A 20018-nucleotide genomic window follows, 5' to 3' on the forward strand; every position below is an offset into this window, starting at 1 on the left:
AACATATAGTTAGTCTGGGGATTCTGAATCTGTGGTTATGTCAGGCTTACACATTTATTCTTTAAAAGGAAAAATTGCAAGTAATTAGATTCTAGGTACATTGGTATGACTTAAATTTTTTAAACTGTTTCTGTAATACAGCCATTGATAATTTGCTTTTTGTAGGCTGGATTCCTTAATATTAAAACTAACTCAGTCATGAATAGAAAAATATTTTGAACTTCCTTCCTCTAAAACACAATGTGTTCCTCATTTCTTTCAAAGTTTAAGTCAAGTTTAAAAAAGATGTCTAAACTAGGAATTAGAGGGTTATTTTTACGTGAAGAATTTTTAATCTTACTATTTTTAAGGACTTTGTATATTCAGGAATCAATCAAGTCTTTAAGAAAAAAAAAAAAAACCTAAATTTTAGAAATGTTCTCCTTCCTATTTTGCTACCTTACAATTTATAATACTGACCTTAGATTTAGCCTTTAAAATTAGGAGGTAAAATACCATATGATAATAGAGCTTGCATTGGGATAGTGGCTTTGAGTGAATTTTTTCCTTTTTTCTGTTTTCTAAAATTTCAGTAATACATTCATTACTTTCATTATTTATAAAACTATTTATAACCCCCCCCAATTATCCTTGTAAAGAATTGGGCATTTAAAAGGCTAAGCTTATCAAAGAATTTTCTCATATTAGGTAATATGAAGGCTTTCTTTTGAAGTGATGCGTTTAAGTATAATAAGCCAGATTCTTACCATGGACATTTTAAAAATAATGTAGTTAATAAAAGGTTGGAGCAGAAAAAATTATTTTATGTAGTAAAAATTCTTAGTACTAATGGTACATAAGAGAAAGTGATTTTTTTTTAATGTGTTATGTTCTGTTTCAGAAATACCAGAAAATTTTCACATTTGCTTCTCATATTGAGCAATACTTTTAATGAGCCAGTGCCTTGGGACCTTTACACCTGCTGTTTCCTCTACTTGGAATGCTCTTCCTTGCTTCTTCCTCCTTCCTGTGATGTATTCCTGCTACTTCAGTCTTGGCTTAAATTATTTTTGAGAAACTTGTCAAAACCCACCTCCCTAAAATCCAACCCCACATTTCCTACCTTCATCACAACCCAGTTTAAACTCCTGTTATTTATTCTCAGGTCCCCTTCACTGCTTCATAATGTTCACCGTGGTTGTGAACATCAGTTCAATGTTTATTTCCCCCACTATTCCTTAAGCTTGATGAGGGCAGGACATGCGAGCATCTTGTTTAGAATTGTATTCTCTGCGTCTGGCACAGTGCCTAGTACATAATAGTTAATAAATAGTACTTGTCAAATGAATTCCTTTAAATATTCACTTCACTTGCTTTTCCAAACTCTTGTTGGTATTATTTAATAACGGGGTCTTTCCATTAGAGTAGTTATAACTTTAATATCATTAGTAGGTAAATAGCTGAATTAAGCAACTATGAGTTCCCACTAATTTGGAATATTTTTAGCTTTTTAACATTTGGGATGAACTTCAGATGCTTCATAGGGTATATGGTCACAGTACCTTTCTTAAATGATAAATAGTAGCTACAAGTGTTGACTATTCTGGTTGGCTATTTTAACCCCAGTAGATCCAGTGCCACCAAAATAGTACAGTACATAAGAGATATCATGATAAGACCCCAACCAGAAATGGTCTTCTGCTTTCTTATTCTTCTTTTTTAATATTTATTTATTTATTTATTTTGGCTGCGCCGGATCTTAGTTGCAGCATGAGCACTCTTAGTTGCGGCATGCAGACTCTTAGTTGCAGCATGCATGCGGGATCTAGTTCCCTGACCAGGGATCGAACCCCGGTCCCCTGCATTGGGAGCATGGAGTGTTACCCACCGAACCACCAGGGAAGTCCCTTCTTCTTCTTTTTAACCTTTTTACTTTTATAGTGTTGAAGTTTCTGTTTTCCTAATCCTTATTTGTAAAGCCCAAAATAAATAGCTTTTGTATAATGATTTACAGTGTTTAATGGGTCCAAAAATTAAAAACATACACAAAGTATTTTAACTGAACAGTTAGTCTTTCCAACTTTTCTAATAAAACTAAGTTATTATTATATACTTGTGACCCACATGTAGGATGGTAGAAAAGAAAATTTTTCTAATACACTGAGGTTATTATATATGATATTTAGCAACTACTTTTCTACTTATTAAACTACATGTTGTGTTCTTTTACAGTTCAAACGATATGTCAGTAAACTTCGAAGCAAGAGTACAGTTTTCAAAAAGAAGCATCAGATAATAGCTGAATTTAAAGCTGAATTTGGTCTCTTGCAGAGGACAGAAGAACTTCTTAAGCAACGTCATGAAAATATTCAACATCAACTGGTAATACAGTGTTACCTCGGGGTTCTAAAAGTACAAATGCCAGGAGGTTTATAGGTTATAGCTTTTTACTGAGGTCATTGTTTTTATTAGAAAAACCATAAAATTATTCATTTTCTCTGATTAATTACAGAGATGACATAAAAGCCTATTTTTTGTATTTTACTGTAGCAGTAGGCACTAACTTTTTTATGTGTTCTGACTTTGGGGTAATTAATAGAAGTTGAATTCTATTAAGTAGGTTTTTCTTTTGGTTAGCTAGTTAATATGACCAAAATGATCATACCAAGAGATTGACTATAAAATAATTTATTTATCATGGCCTGCTGGGCAGAAATCTAAGCAGCCACTTCCATGGAGCTTTGGAAAGAAGTATCCAGGGAGGGTTCTATATGGAAGTTTGCCTGCAGGCTTGTTCCTTATATATTTGTGCCTTGGTTTTCAGAAAAAAGTTAAACCCAGAGAAATCCCTCTAGCAGCAAAGCTGTTCTCATCGTGGGTACCAGTTCCTCTGAGTTTTCTTGATTTGGCTTTTTTTTTTCTTTTACCCATGGGGAAGTGATTTCATCAGGATGTTGGCTTACCAGCTAGCAATAATCTGGTAGAGGTGAATGAAATTTCAACCAGTTGTAATTAGCTGGCAATATGAACTTTTCTGTCTCATTCTGTTGAATATTGTTTGCTTCTAGGGAACTTAAGATTGAAAATTTACAGTGCATCAAACATAGATTCTAACAGCGCTAAACATAGATTGTAACAGCACTTTTAAAATTGATATGTAGTAATTGCATTATTGCTCACTTTAAAATATTTTCTCATTTTCATTGTGATTTCTTTGACCTATGGTTATTGCTTAAAACCAAACATTTGAGGATTTTCTAGTTACCTTTCTGTTATTGATTTCTAGCTTATTTCTGCTGTAACCAGGAAACATACTCCGTGATTTCAGTCCTTTGAAATTTTTGAATGTTGCATTATGGCCCAGCATGTGGTCTGTTTTGATCATTGTTCCATGTGCAGTTGAGAAGAATATATATTCTGCAGTTGTTGGGGATGGTGTTCCATAAAAGTCAATTCAGTCCAGTATGTTAACCATGCTACTCAAATCTTCCATGTTTCTTTTTTTTTTTTTTTTAACATCTTTATTGGAGTATAATTGCTTTACAATGGTATGTTAGTTTCTGCTTTATAACAAAGTGAATCAGTTATACATATACATATATCCCCATATCTCCTCCCTCTTGCATCTCCCTCCCACCCTCCCTATCCCACCCCTCTAGGTGCTCACAAAGCACGGAGCTAATCTCCCTGTGCTACGCGGCTGCTTCCCACTAGCTATCTATTTTACATTTGGTAGTGTATATATGTCCATGCCAGTCTCTCACTTCGTCCCAGCTTCCCCTTCCCCCTCCCCGTGTCCTCAAGTCCATTCTCTACATCTGCGCCTTTATTCCTGTCCTGCCACTAGGTTCTTCATAACCTTTTTTTTTTTTTTTTTGAGATTCCATATATATGTGTTAGCATACGGTATTTGTTTTTCTCTTTCTGACTTACTTCACTCTGTATGACAGACTCTAGGTCCACCCACCTCACTACAAATAGCTCAATTTTGTTTCTTTTTATGGCTGAGTAATATTCCATTGTGTATATGTGCCACATCTTCTTTATCCATTCATCTGTCAATGTGTACTTAGGTTGCTTCCATGTCCTGGCTATTGTAAATAAAGCTGCAATGAGCATTCTGGTTCATGACTCTTTTTGAATTATAGTTTTCTCAGGGTATATGCCCAGTAGTCGGATTTCTGGGTCGTATGGTAGTTCTATTTTTAGTTTTTTAAGGCACCTCCATACTGTTCTCCATAGTGGCTGTATCAATTTACATTCCCACCAACAGTGCAAGAGGGCTCCCTTTTCTCCACACCCTCTCAAGCATTTATTGTTTCTAGATTTTTTGATGATGGCCATTCTGACTGGTGTGAGGTGATACCTCATTGTAGTTTTGATTTGCATTTCTCTAATGATTAGTGATGTTGAGCATTCTTTCACGTGTTTGTTGGCTATCTGTATATCTTCTTTGGAGAAATGTCTATTTAGGTCTTCTACCCATTTTTGGATTGGGTTGTTTGTCTTTTTGATATTGAGCTGCATGAGCTGCTTGTAAATTTTGGAGATTAATCCTTTGTCAGTTGCTTCATTTGCAAATATTTTCTCCCTTTCTGAGGGTTGTCTTTTCGTCTTGTTTATGGTTTCCTTTGCTGTGCAAAAGCTTTTAAGTTTCATTAGGTCCCATTTGTTTACTTTTGTTTTTATTTTCATTTCTCTAGGAGGTGGGTCAAAAAGGATCTTGCTGTGATTTATGTCATAGAGTGTTCTGCCTATGTTTTCCTCTAGGAGTTTTATAGTGTCTGGCCTTACATTTTGGTCTTTAATCCATTTTGAGTTTATTTTTGTGCATGGTGTCAGGGAGTGTTCTAATTTCATACTTTTACATGTATCTGTCCAGTTTTCCCAGCACCACTTATTGAAGAGGCTGTCTTTTCTCCATTGTGTATTCTTGCCTCCTTTATCAAAAATAAGGTGACCATATGTGTGTGGGTTTATCTCTGGGCTTTCTATCCTGTTCCATTGATCTATATTTCTGTTTTTGTGCCAGTACCATACTGTCTTGATTACTGTAGCTTTGTAGTATAGTCTGAAGTCAGGGAGCCTGATTCCTCCAGCGCCGTTTTTCTTTCTCAAGATTGCTTTGGCTATTCGGGGTCTTTTTCTTTCCATACAGATTGTGAAATTTTTTTGTTGTAGTTCTGTGAAAAATGCCATTGGTAGTTTGATAGGGATTGCATTGAATCTGTAGATTGCTTTGGGTAGTATAGTCACTTTCACAATGTTGATTCTTCCAATCCAAGAACATGGTGTATCTCTCCATCTGTTGGTATCATCTTTAATTTCTTTCATCAGTGTCTTATAGTTTTCTGCATACAGGTCTTTTGTCTCCCTAGGTAGGTTTATTCCTAGGTATTTTGTTCTTTTTGTTGCAATGGTAAATGGGAGTGTTTCCTTAATTTCTCTTTCAGATTTTTCATCATTAGTGAGTAAGAATGCAAGAGATTCCTGTGCATTAATTTTGTATCCTTCTACTTTACCAAATTCATTGATTAGCTCTAGTAGTTTTCTGGTAGCGTCTTTAGGATTCTCTCTGTATAGTATCATGTCATCTGCAAACAGTGACAGCTTTACTTCTTCTTTTCTGATTTGGATTCCTTTTATTTCTTTTTCTTCTCTGATTGCTGTGGCTAAAACTTCCAAAACTATGTTGAATAATAGTGGTGAGAGTGGGCAACCTTGTCTTGTTCCTGATCTTAGTGGAAATAGTTTCAGTTTTCCACCATTGAGAATGATGTTGGCTGTGGGTTTGTCATATATGGCCTTTATTATGTTGAGATAAGTTCCCTCTATGCCTACTTTCTGGAGGGTTTTTATCATAAATGGGTGTTGAATTTTGTCAAAAGCTTTTTCTGCATCTATTGAGATGATCATATGGTTTTTATCCTTCAACTTGTTAATATGGTGTATCACATTGATTGATTTGCTTATATTGAAGAATCCTTGCATTCCTGGGATAAACCCCACTTGGTCATGGTGTTTGATCCTTTTAATGTGCTGTTGGATTCTGTTTGCTAGTATTTTGTTGAGGATTTTGCATCTGTGTTCATCAGTGATACTGGCCTGTAGTTTTCTTTCTTTGTGACATCTTTGTCTAGTTTTGGTATCAGGTTGATGGTGGCCTCATAGAATGAGTTTGGGAGTGTTCCTCCCTCTGCTATATTTTGGAAGAGTTTGAGAAGGATAGGTGTTAGCTCTTCTAAATGTTTGATAGAATTCGCCTGTGAAGCCGTCTGGTCCTGGGCTTTTGTTTGTTGGAAGATTTTTAATCACAGTCTCAGTTTCAGTGCTTGTGATTGGTCTGTTTATATTTTCTATTTCTTCCTGGTTCAATCTTGGAAGGTTTTGCTTTTCTAAGAATTTGTCCATTTCCTCCAGGTTGTCCATTTTATTGGCATATAGTTGCTTGTAGTAATCTCTCATGAACCTTTGTATTTCTGCAGTGTCAATTGTTACTTCTCCTTTTTCATTTCTAATTCTATTGATTCGAGTTTTCTCCCTTTTTTTCTTGATGAGTCTGGCTAATGGTTTATCAATTTTGTTTATCTTCTCAAAGGACCAGCTTTTAGTTTTATTGATCTTTGCTATTGTTTCCTTCATTTCTTTTTCATTTATTTCTTATCTGATATTTATGATTTCTTTCCTTCTGCTAACCTTGGGGGTTTTTTTGTTCTTCTTTCTCTATTTGCTTTAGGTGTAAGGTTAGGTTGTTTATTTGAGATGTTTCTTGTTTCTTGAGGTAGGATTGTATTGCTATAAACTTCCCTCTTAGAACTGCTTTTGCTGCATCCCATAGGTTTTGGGTTGTCGTGTTTCTATTGTCATGTATTTCTAGGTATTTTTTGACTTCCTTTTTGATTTCTTCAGTGATCTCTTGGTTATCAAGTAGTGTATCATTTAGCCTCCATGTATTCATGTTTCTATTTATATTTTCATCTGCTTATTCCATCAGTTATTGAAAAAGATGTTTTAAAATATCTCTGATCTTTATCCTTTTAGTTCCATCAGTTTTTGCTTTACATCTTTTCTTTTTTTTGTTGCTTTTTTAAAATTTATTTTTATTTATTTATGGCTGTGTTGGGTCTTTGTTTCTGTGCAAGGGCTTTCTCTAGTTGTGGCAAGCGGGGGCCACTCTTCATCGCGGTGCACGGGCCTCTCACTATCGCGGCCTCTCTTGTTGCAGAGCACAGGCTCCAGACGCGCAGGCTCAGTAATTGTGGCTCATGGGCCCAGTTGCTCTGCGGCATGTGGGATCTTCCCAGACCAGGGCTCGAACCTGTGTCACCTGCATTGGCAGGCAGATTCTCAACCACTGTGCCACCAGGGAAGCCCCTGCTTTACATCTTTTCTTAAGCTGGGTTCCTTAGAAGCAGAGCCTGAGAGGGGAGTACTTGGTGCAAGTGATTTACTGAGGGAGGGAGTACCTTCAGAAGAAGGAGAATGAGGGAAACAGATGGAGCAGCAGAAAAAAGCCAAGCAAGGATGTATTCCCGACTGAAAACAGCTTCATTTTGATTCCATGAGGAACTTTGGAGCACACATTGCACCATGGAGTTGATTCCACCTTGAGGCAAGGGGGCTGGCCTTTTATACTCCCTTATCAGTCAGTCATTGGCTATGGCATGGTATAACCTCCTAGATGAGGCAGCCCCCCTTGGGCTAAGGGCATGTTCTGGAGAAGGGGGCATCTGTGAGCCATTAGCAGTCAACTCTCATTGCAGCTTGCAGATGAGGTTTGAGTAGAGCACCAACAACATCCACTATAAGCCACCCCTTGTACTACTGAGATCTACTTGTTTCTCACATTAAAGTCACTCCATTCTGGTATAGTTTATACAGGATTACAGTTGGTCAAAATTTCTAGGAAAACAGGAGGGTTAGGAGGACAAATTAAAACTCTCTTTGCTTCATTTGATCCCAAGGACATAATTGATACTCAATATCTCCTTCCTCTACCATCCATCCTAGATTCCCCACACATTTGGCTAACACCTCCAGTGGTCTATCGGGGGTCCCCAACTCCCAGGCCATGGACCGGTACTGGTCTGCAGGCTGTTAGGAACTGGGCCACACAGCAGAAGGTCAGCGGTGGGCGAGCCAGCGAAGCTTCATCTGCTGCTCCCCGTCACTGGCATTACCTCCTGAGCCATCCCCCCCATCCCCACCCTCTGCCGTCTGTGGAAAAATTGTCTTCCGCGAACCCGGTCCCTGGTGCCGAAAAGGTTGGGACTGCTGGATGACTTACTTGGTGGGATGACTCAGTCCCTCATCCTTAAGAGGTATGAGATTCTAGTACAATGCCCTTATCAGGCTGTGGTTGCTAAACTTACCCATTTAGTGTTAAAACTGGGCATGAGAGTACCAAGATATGCCCTAATGGATCACCTGAATGCCAAACTTATTCCTATCTGTCCCTCATTATATAGCAGCATCTGTATATCCTTAACATGTTCTGCCAATAAATCGCTCTTTTCTTTGCCTGCTGGTCTGTGGGCATGACGAGCCCAAGTGACAAGATGGTAGGCAGAGCATGAAGTTTAAAGGGCCTCTCAATGTGCCTTCTGGTGGAATCATGTGCCTTATGGAAACCAGAACATTTATACCCACAGAGCCTAAAGTTGTCAAGAAGGGAAGCATAATTCCCTGTGGATGAGTGGGAATTCTGGTGAGTGATAACACTCATACTTTCGTCTCATGGTTCCAAGACCCATGTATTTTTGGGTCTTTGGATCTATTTGGAACACAACACCATGTAATGGACATTGGTTTAAGATATACACTCCATCATGAAGAATAGAACTTATCTTCACAGGCCATCAGTTCCAAGCTGGTACCTTAGCTGTACGTTCATAGGGCCCTTCCACTATTCAGTCAGGCCATTAGCTTTCTGGATGGTGTGTGGTACAGTGACTGAATCCTGTGGTCATGTTCCCATCACCATACCTACTTTGCCATAAAGTAGGTCCCTTGGTCTCAGGTGATATTATGAGGGATTCCACATTAGTAGACCAGACATTCTGAGCCTTTGGATAGTGGTGCTGCCTAAAGCACTGTGGGCAAGAAAAGCAAACCCTTACCCAGAATATGGGTCAGTCTCATTCAGGATGAAGTGTTGTTCTTTTCAAGGTAGAAAGAATCTGGTGTTATCAAATTGCCACTAAGGAGATGATCAGTTTCCTCAAGGGATGATTCCATACCCAGAACTCAGGATTGGTCTCTGTTGCTGCCAGCTCAGACACTTGGCAGTAGCATTAGCTAGATGAGCATTAGTGAGAGAGCCCATGTTATTTGGTCCATACTTAGCCTCCATCTCTGCCAACATAGCCATTCTGTTCATGAGCCCATTGTCCACACACTGGGTGGCCAATGACAGAGGCTGGCTGACATCTACTGTCAGCCTTTTTTGGCCTTTTTGGAAAGGCCAAATCATCCTTTCCACTCGGCTGCTGAGTGCCTCTTCTGCTGTGGACATTGTCCAGTGGCCATATACATGTGATGAAGAGATCTTCACACTTAGTGTTAACTCTTATAACTCCATCCAGATGCCTCTTCCCGAGACCTCCTTGTCCCCAGTCATTCAGTCTTGCTATCTTGCTTCCTCCAGGCCCCTGACCAACAAGCTAAGCCGTTTGCCACTGCCCAGAAGATAAAAGATAATCTGGGGTTTTAAGGTTCTCAAGTGAGCCTATCCAGTTATCCCCATTTCAGACTCAGCACCCTTTCCCTTCCCTATCAGAGCCCTGACTTTGACATAGGATATATTCAGCCTTCTCTGAAGTTTTGCCAGTCTTACAATTTAAGTCCTGTCCGTGGTTTTCAGCTCTCTCTGCCCCGTAGCCACAGGAAATGAGGGTTTCTTTAAAGCTCCTAAGGAGGTTCTCTGACTTATCACTTTGCTTTAAATTACTGATTAATGGATTTGAGCCTGTCATTTGAGCTTAGCAACAGCCACCCCAATTTCATAGTCCTTATAGTTACTATTTCTTCACGCTTCTCGGACACCAGCAACACTGTACCAGCTAGTATGTTCCTGTGATAGTTCAGGTCCTCCAAGAAGCATACGCCCAGATTGGATTAGATGTACAAGAGATTTATTGGAGGAAGCCTTTGTGAAGGGCAAAGGGAATTGAGCAGCAGACGGCAGGGAAAGCCTTTAGGCTCTAAATGCCTTTAGGCTCTTCTGTGAAGGAAGAAGAAGGAAGGAGGATTGGAGAGGAAGAGCCTTAGGCTGTAAGCACAGTTTTAAGGAAGTTTTGGTTGGGATGATGGGGAGTTCCTGAGCCAGTCACCAATTAGAGGAGTTCCCTGTCAGACAGGAATGGGTCAGCCTCTGGCTGGGAACAGCCTGGGGGAAGCATGGCCTTGGTGTGAACGTGATGGTGGATCCAGAGGGGCAGCAGTTATGCCTGTCAGTCAACTTTGTTCCTCTCAGCAAACTCTCTTGAAGGAGATTCAAGCCATCCATTGTCATGCCCACCATAATCCCTTCCACCTATATTCTGCCCTAGTTCACCAGTCTTAGCAATTGTACTGCTATAACATGCCTAGGACTAACGATACTCTGCTTGCCCCCAATGATAGGGCTCTCAGTTCCATTCACCCGGTGAGTGATCCTACCCTAGAAGCCCATCCTTGTAGTTTGGTCAGGTTCTCTAGAAGCAGAACCTGAAACAAGAATTCTTATTCCTCCCCATATGATTAATTCAGTGAGTGCTCTTAGGAAAAAAGAAGTAAAGGAAACAGGATGAAGCAGGAGGAAAAAGTGGATTCATTTGGAGTCCAGTTTCATTCTGATTGCATAAGGAGCTCTGGAGCATAAATTGCATCACAAAGTTGGTCTCATCTTTAGGCAAGAGGGCTACCCCTTTGGACCCCTGTGTCAGTCAGTAATTTGCTATGGACCCTCTTACTACCACCCAAGAGTGGTGTGATACAGTTCCTGTTCAACCAAGGGTACACTTTGAAGAAGGGACAGCTGTAAACCATCAAAATACCGACTCTCACAACAGCTAGGGGATGGGTACACTGACACAATAAGCAGATCAGGGCAGAGCACCCACAGTATCCACGGAAAATACCCTGAGATTAGTCCATAAAGATTCATTTTAGTTATCTTCCTATTGGCAGTGTTTGACATAGTTCATAACTCCCTCTTCCTGTAAAATTTTTCTTTGCTTGTCTTCTAGCACACTGCACTCTCCTTGTTTTTCCCTTACTAACACTCCTGTTCCTACTCCATGGCGGATTTCTTCTCATTTCTCCAAAGCCTAGATATTTGAGTTCCCCAGGCTTAGGCCTTGGATCTCTTCTCTACCATCACTCCCATGGTGATCTTATTCTCTTATGACTTTAAAGACATTGTCTATGCAGACAACTCACAAATTTGAATCTCCAGCCTAGATTGCTTCTCAGATTCCAGTCTTGTGTATGTAACATCTTGAACTCTCTTGGATTTCTACTAGAGATTTCAGATTTTTAACACATCCAAAACTAAACTTCTGATCTTTACTACTCCCTCACCTGTTCCTCCCAAGTCCTCCTCATCTCAACAAATGGGCGCTCCATCCTCTCAGTTCTTCAGGCTGAAAACCTTGGAGTCATTCTTTACCCCTCACTTTCCCTCACACCCTACATCTAACCTGTCATAATATCTTGTTGGATCTATCTTCAAAATATATACAGAACCATTTCTCATCACCTCTGCTGCCCCCACCTGATTCATGCTACCATCATCTCTAACTTGAATTATTGGAATAGTCTTCTAACTGGCTTCTCTGCCCCTACCCTTGCCCCTCTATCGTTTGATCTCAGCACAGATGTTAAAGTTTTCATTTAAAAATTCCTTTACTCTGGGGACTTCCCTGGCGGTCCAGTAGTTAAGACTCCGCACTTCCAATGCAGAGAGCACAGGTTCGATTCCTGGTTGAGGAGCTAAGATCCCACATGCCACATGGTGCGGCCAAAAAAAAAAAATTCCTTTACTCTGAATCTTCCAACAAGCCTCCCATTTCATTTAAAATAAGTCCAAGCTCTTTCACTAGCCTAAAACATAAGATAACGATATAATTTATCATCTAAACTAGGACACTTTTGAGAATGCAAAAGACAATAGATGTAAGCTGAGACTATTGCAGCAAACCAGCTGAGTCCTGTATGATCCCTCCCCAACCTCCACCTCATTCTCACTCCCATCTAGCTATTTCTTGAAAAGGTCAGGTATGCTCCTACCTCATGTCTTTTGCACTTGCTGATCCCCTGGGTATCTTTGGCTTGCTCCCTCTCTTCCTCTAGGACTTTACTAGGTGTCATCTTCTCAGGAAGACCTTCTCTAACCACCCTGTTTTTTAAGATTCCAACTCCACTCTTACCTCACACTATATGTATTTTACTTGTTTACCTATTGCCCGTTTACTCTCACTAGAAGTTAGCTCTGTTTTGTTCACTGCAGCATATCTGGTGCATAGAACTGTACTTGGCACATTAAGGTATATAATAAATATTGGATGAGTGAGCAAATATGTACAGTTGATCACTTGAGAATTCATTCATTCACCAAATATTTAGTGAGTGCATCCTATGTTTTAGATTCTGTGCCAACTACATAGCATTATTCTAAAGTCTAAAATTATAATTACTTCCTATGCACCTGAAGATACCATAGTAAAACTTAGTATAAGTTTATAACATGTAAAGGAACGTAATTATTGTTGAAGTCAATAAAGATTGTTCTTTAGGATTCTAAACTACTTTATTTTATTTACGATTTTATTGTTACCTATTAAATCTATATACTTCTTATGGAATCATCAAGGTTTTGACACCCATTTTGTGGACCCCATTTTTTACACCTACTTTTATTCTTTACTTTTAGCAAACTATTGAGGAGAAAAAGGGTATATCTGGATATAGTTACACCCAAGAAGAGCTAGAAAGAGTATCCGCCCTGAAGAGTGAAGTTGATGAAATGAAAGGACGAACACTGGATGACATGTCTGAAATGGTGATTACACAGGCTTTGTTTGTTTATTTGTTTTATTGTCTACCTCTGAGGCAGATATTTTTGTGTTCTGTTTTCAGTGAAACATTCAAATTTTCATTTCTGCACATTGTTTTCTTTACATTCTTTCATCTGTCTTTATCACTCTCTTTTGAATTTTCCATTCTAACGAGGTTGTAAAGAGGTTGTTCAACGTTGTGGTTTTTGAAGTGTGTAAAAGTTACATAGCATTGGGAATTACCTGGCAGTCTAATGGTTAGGGCTCTGTGCTTCCATTGAAGGAGGCACGGGTTCGGTCCTTGGTCAGGGAACTAAGATCCCGCATGTTGCACAGCTCGGCCAAAAAAAAAAAAGTTACATAGTATTAAAGAAATATTTAAGATAAAAAACAAGTTTTCCCAAATCATGCTACTTAAATTAATACAATTATTTTTGTGTATGTCCTTAGTATCTTTCTGTATTCAGGACTGCTATTCAGCCAGAATGCACGGATACAGCTTCATCAGGCATTAAAATGTTGAAATCTTTCACTACTTACTGGTAAATAGCTGCTGCCCCAAACTCTCAGAGTACCCACCTCCACCTGTCTTGTCCACATTGGTCCCAGAACCCTCTGGATTTCACCACATTCTAACTCCTATAAAGATGAACATTTAGTACAGCAGAGGCCTCCAAGACCCTGTTCATCTCTGTGGCTGGTGTCCATTCTGATTGGTCATTACTTATGCCTTTTGGGTTATTAAGTATTTTGAATATCACTTCATCTATGTTTATGTGTATTTTATATAACCTACATAATTATATACTTTTTACATAATACAAAGCTGTATAAAGGCAACTTTGTAATTTGTTTTAGTTATTCAGTGCTAGATTGTAAATATTTTCCCATAATGGTTTGCAGTGTTAATAATTGACATTTTGAACAGTTAAATGATATTCCTTCTTATTGAGGAATCAATACTTACTAAATGACTTCCCCATTGTTTGGCATTGAAGTAATTTATAGTTTTTTTTCACTCATATATAACACTTCAATAAATATCTTTATAGTAGTTTTGTTCTTTTGAATTCTTTTCTTAGATGTCATATATTTTGTTTAAATGACAGGTGAAAAGACTAAATTCTCTGGTATCTGAAAAGAAATCAGCTCTAGCTCCAGTTATAAAAGAACTACGACAATTGCGTCAGAAATGTCAAGTAAGTGAATTTAATTTTGTGATACTTTTTTTTTAACATCTTTATTGGAGTATAATTGCTTTACAATGGTGTGTTAGTTTCTACTTTATAACAAAGTGAATCAGCTATACATATACATATATCCCCATATCTCTTTCTTCTGCGTCTCCCCGCCACCCTCCCTGTCCCACCCCCCTAGGTGGTAATTTTGTGATACTTTTAATACTCTCTCTTGTTCAGATGTATTAGTTAGAATCCCAAATAGTTTACTTGGGTAATTTCTGGAAATAAATTATTATTTTTTATATGATTCTGCAAAAGAGAATAATAATGTGACCTATAACAGTTTTTGTTTAATTTTTGCTGTTTGCTTTGTCATAAATTTTTGGCAGGGGCGGGGGAGAGAAGGAGAGGAAGGAGCTTAAGCTAAAATCACAAGTGCAGCCAAATGAGATTTTTGCTTTAAATCATACTCATGTTAGAGTTATGAAGTCACATTCTTCTGTGGCCAGGTAAAAGTTCAGAGTCTGCCAACGAGCGTTGACAAGTTAATGTTAGATTAATGAACTTGCTTTGCTGGGGAGCAGGGTGGGGGGCAAACCATGATGGCTTATGATTAAGTGATGAAATACAGTTACTTGGAAGCTAACTCCAGCCACTGCTCTAAAGATAAACTGTGAGAAGGTAAATGCCCTCCACAAATCCAGATCAGGTGGCCTTCGCCGTTTGTCATTAACAATTGTTATTTTATCATTCTCCACATAGTAATTTTAGGTTTGAATGTGAGCTGTACTGCATGTGCCTAAGGATGGAACTATAAAACTCTTCATGAATGCCATCCATCAGAGTCAGAGAAGCAGAGTGAGAAATCTCATGGACTTTAGAATCTGATGGATATTGTTTCCTTTTTATAGAAAATGCCATGGAGTCTGAGACAGGTTGAGTGACTTATCCAAAGAGAGAAGTAGGAAGTGAGAGAGTTGGGGCTTGACTCTAGCATCTCTAGCATCTTATTTTAAATCTCCTGCTTATTTCATTATACACTCCTGCTGCCACGAAAGAAATAGAAGAGACAAGTCCCTGTTCTCTGGGGTTCATACTGTCATAGGTGAGATGGAACAAACACATGAGGAAATTAGGAAAAACAAAAGATAACCCAACCTAAGAACAATATAGAAAAAATATAATCAGAATCTATACTTAACTGGTAAGGAAAAGGGAAGGAAATAAGGAAATGAAATGATTGTCAGGAAAGGAAGATTTCAGAAAGGAGATTTTTGAGCAGGGTTTTCAGATTGAGGACATCAAGGATTGTTTTCATGGGTACTTTCTAAAGAATTGATTTTCCTAATGCTTTTCTTGAGTCAGCAACTTGCAGACAAAAGGGAACACTTATGTGTATTTCTGGTGATGGTAAAATTTCTCCCTAATAGTAAAAATAAAATATATAATAAAATAAAATATAGTAAAATAAATCTGTAAATACAGGCATACTTCACTTTATTACATTTTTACAAATTAAAGGTTTGTAGCAACCCTGTGTCAAGTAAGTCTATTGGTGCCATTTTTCCAACAACATTTGCTTACTTCATGTCTCTGTGTCACATTTTGGTAATTCTTGCAATATTTCAAACTTTTTCATTATTATATATTTGTTATGGTAATCTGCGCTCAGTGATCTTTGATGTTACTGTTGCAAAAAGATTGACTTGCTGAAGACTCAGATGGTGGTTAGCATTTTTTAGCAATAAAGTATTTTAAAATATATACATTTTTAGACATAATGCTATTACACACTTAATAGACTACAGTATAGTGTAAACATAAGTTTTATATGTACTGGGAAACCAAAAAATTCATGTGATTCGCTTTATTGCAATATTCACTTTTTTGCAGTGGTCTGGGGCAGAACCCACAATATCTCTAAGGTATGCCCATAGTTCTTTTATTAAGTCCATTTACATTTTAAATGAGGAGTTTTATTGAAAGGATATTTAGAACATTAAAGGAAATATGCTGTTATGGAAATCCAAGGATCAGAACTATAGTCTCTCTGGAGCAGGTAGAGGTACTATACTTCTCTACCCGAGCATTTTTCTTCAGCGAAGCTTCAGGAACCTTAGCGGGAGCTTGTGGATAATGATGATGAATGTGATAGTAATAGCATTTATCAAGTGCTTTCTGTGTGCCAGGTACTGTTACATTACTCATTCAGGCCTCGTAACCACCCAGTTAGATAAACCACCCTTTACACAAATGAGCAGATAAAGGCACAGAGGGATAAAGGACTTGCCCAAGGTTACACAGCTGGTAAATGGCAGAGCCAAGTTCTTCATACTCATACTACACCAATAACATGACACAGTGAATCACTCTGTATTGGCTTCTCACTGTGCCTGCCACCAGCTGTATGTCTGCCTATGTTTCTTTTCTCCATCTTTTAGTTTCTCCTCATTCTTTGGATTGGCATACTTGTAACTTTAGCTCGCTTATGGCTCCTCATTGTTCATATCTCACACTGTAGCCTTTCTCTCTACATACATGTTGAAGTTTTCACTATAACTGCCCTGTTTTCTCTGCCTTTTGTAATTTAAACTCCTGGTGCAGCTCCTCTCTTTTGGGGGCAGTTTTCCACACCAGACTACCTCAGAGATTACTGGCTATCCTCAGGTCAGACCGAGGATCCATCCTTAGTGTAACCGGCTATGCTTGTGGGTAAGGATCAGAAGAAAGGAGGGTGATATGGTACTAAATATGGCTGCCTAGAGAATTTTCCTTCTGGAGAGGCTGTGGGTACTTTGGGTACTTTACTTCAGGGGTCCCCAACCCCCGGGCTGTGGACTGCTACTGGTCTGTGGCCTGTTAGGAACCAGGCCACAGAGAAGGAGGTGAGCAGCAGACAAGCGAATGAAGCTTCATCTGCCGCTCTCCATTGCTCCCCATCGCTGGCATTACCGCCGGAACCATCCCCCGCCCTGCCCTGGTCCATGGAAAAATTGTCTTCCTCGAAACTGGTCCCTGGTGCCAAAAAGGTTGGGGACTGCTGCTTAACATCTTTACTACACCACCGATTATCCTATTATTAACAGCTGAACAGTGTTCATCTTTGCATTTTATCCTTGTCCTCTTATATATACTTTTTCTACATGGTTGGAATGGTAGTATACATTGCATTTAGTTACTTTAAGGTTCTATTCAGTTAATATATTTCCCTTGTTTGCCATAGTCTTTATAATTATTCTTCTCAACAAATAAAATTGGCATCAAGTGCCTTTTGATAGCCTAAGTTAGAGGGAATGAGGTCCCAAACTAGTGTTGGTGGAAGGAATGGATGAGAAGGAATAGATCTGAATGGTATATGGAAGAACACTAATTATGGACAAGGGAACAGAAGATAGCAAAATAATTTTGAGGTTTGAAACCACTAACAGTGCAGATTAGGGATGAGGAAGAGCTAGTTTTGGTGGTAGCAGTGGGCGAAGAAGAGGAGAAATGATGAATTTCTTATAGACACTTCAAAGTTAAGATCTAGCAAGAGTTCAGGAGAAGATATGGGGGCTCAAGTTGAAGTGTGTAATCATCTGCCTAGATGTGATGTTTGATCACAGCTCAGGAGAAGGTGCAGTTACCAAAAAGAGCATGGAGTAAGACTAGATGAAGTCGGAGAAGACTTCAGGAAAGACCCTCTTGGGTTTTGGTTTAATACTATATGATGCAAATGAAATTACTTCGTATACTTAGAGTTTATTTTTGTTTTTTGTGTTTGGGAGTTTTTTTTTGCCACAACACGCAGCTTGTGGGATCTTAGCTCCCCGACCCTGGGTGGACCCTCGGCAGTGAAAGCACGGAGTCCTAACCACTGGACCACCAGGGAATTCTCTATTTTTGGAGTTAAAAAAAATTTGCTATTAAGGTCCTTACAGTAATATCTACCAGAGTTGTGAGTGTCTGGTTTATAGAACCACGTTTAGAACAATGTAGTTGTTCAATAAATATTTGTGGAATTCATTAACGGAACATTTTTTAAAGTATTTTAAAAATCAAGTATAAATATAAGTGGCAAGAATCTTCTAGAGCTAGAAGCAGATCTCTACAGAATTATATAAATAATTATTATTGAGCCCTCACAGTGTTCTCTTAATGCTTTCTCATTCATGCATTTAATATTCACAATTATAAAATATTTTCAGATTGTCCTTAGATAAGGAAATTGAGGCTTAGAGAAGTCAAATAACTTGTTTAAGATGACTTAACTGTTGGCACAAGGACTCAAACTGCAGTCTCTGTGAGTTCAAAGCCCTCTTCCTCTATACTGTGCCATTCTGCTCCACACTTGTTAATTCTTTTGAAATATATTGATAATTTATTAGTTCAATAAAAGAACCATTTAATGTATGAAACTAAACTGTGCCATCTGTCAATGTTGGGCCATTTAGGGCATATGTCACATAGATTTAGGATAAGCTTTATCCTAAATGTCAGCAGGTGAAAAGCAGAGGGTACCAATTGTGCTAATTATAGGGAGACAGTATGGATAGAATGATTTAAGAACATGGGCTAGAGAATCAGGCAGACCCTAGATAACCTTGGGTAGATGACTTCATCTCTATAAACTTCGGTTTCCTCACCTGTAAACTAGTCCCTTCTTAATAGGGTGGTTGTAAAATTAAATAACACATATAAGGTGCTTTGCAACAGCAATGACTAATACATAAAGACTTTTTAAAAAGGTATTTATCATTTTAACTATTAAAAAATGGTTTTAAAGGAAGGAATACTATTGCTTTTCAACTAAATTGTTTTCTAAGTAAAATCATATACCAAATCTTTAATTCTGTAAAGTCATTTATTATAGGGACTTCCCTGGTGGCGCAATGGTTAGGAATCTGCCTGCCAATGCAGGGGACAGGGGTTCGAGCCCTGGTCCGGGGAGATTCCCACATGCTGCAGAGCAACTAAGCCCATGCACCACAACTACTGAGCCTGTGCTCTAGAGCCCGTGAGCCACAACTACTGAGCCCACGCGCCACAACTACGGAAGCCCACACACCTAGAGCCCGTGCTCCACAACAAGAGAAGCCACAGCAATGAGAAGCCTGCGCACCGCAACAGAGTAGCCCCTGCTTGCTGCAACTAGAGAAAGCCTGCGCTCAGCAACGAAGACCCAACACAGCCAAAAATAAATTAAAAATAAATAAATAAATTAGAAAAAAAGTCATTTATTGTAATAATGTAACCAGAACCTGAAGTTCATTTTTATACAATTTAACTAGATTTCTCTGTATGTCTACTTCCTGCCTCTTCCATTACAAAGAAATATAGCTGTCTCACTACTATTCTCAAATAATACAACTCTCCAGTTCTTAACACACTCATCAAGTCAAGGGGCCCCTAGGTCCTCTAAGCATTTTCATCTCTGTCTTCTGCCATGTTGAAAAGTAATGGGTACTGAGTTTCAGTTTTAGAAGATGAAAAGAGTTCTGGAGATGGATGGTGGTGATGGTTGCACAGCAGTGTGAAGGTACTTAATGCCACTGAACTGTACACTTAAAAATGGTTTAAGTGATAATTTTTATTTTATGTATATTTTACCATAATTTAAAAAATCTAAGAGTACAGAACTTGCCCACATTTTCATTAACTTTTTAGTTTTTTTAAATGTTTGAATTCAGTGCAGTTGGTGAGTCCTTGATGCTCATTTTGCTTAGCTCCATGTGTTAATCTCCCACATCCATGTATAGTTCTCTTTTTTTTTTTTGGCTGCGTTGGGTCTTCATTGCTGTGCGCGGGCTTTCTCTAGTTGTGGCGAGCAGGGGCTACTCTT

The 20018-nt window shown here is 38.7% G+C and overlaps 1 protein-coding gene across 8 annotated transcripts in view; it reads left to right on the plus strand.

Annotated features, from left to right (window-relative positions):
* The window catches only part of IFT81 (intraflagellar transport 81), a 105792-nt gene that overhangs the window by 65130 nt on the left and 20644 nt on the right, over positions 1-20018 (plus strand). For 7 of the 8 annotated variants that reach the window (XM_059895659.1, XM_059895662.1, XM_059895658.1 and 4 more), the window contains 3 exons: positions 2212-2361; positions 12893-13021; positions 14126-14215. In XM_059895659.1, the coding sequence (XP_059751642.1) occupies positions 2212-2361; positions 12893-13021; positions 14126-14215 (369 nt within the window). The remainder of the gene's footprint in view (positions 1-2211; positions 2362-12892; positions 13022-14125; positions 14216-20018) is intronic. The other variant, XM_059895664.1, reaches the window with a different exon arrangement.

The sequence above is a fragment of the Balaenoptera ricei genome, chromosome 14, assembly GCF_028023285.1.
Source record: "Balaenoptera ricei isolate mBalRic1 chromosome 14, mBalRic1.hap2, whole genome shotgun sequence".
Taxonomy (NCBI): Eukaryota; Metazoa; Chordata; class Mammalia; order Artiodactyla; family Balaenopteridae; genus Balaenoptera; species Balaenoptera ricei.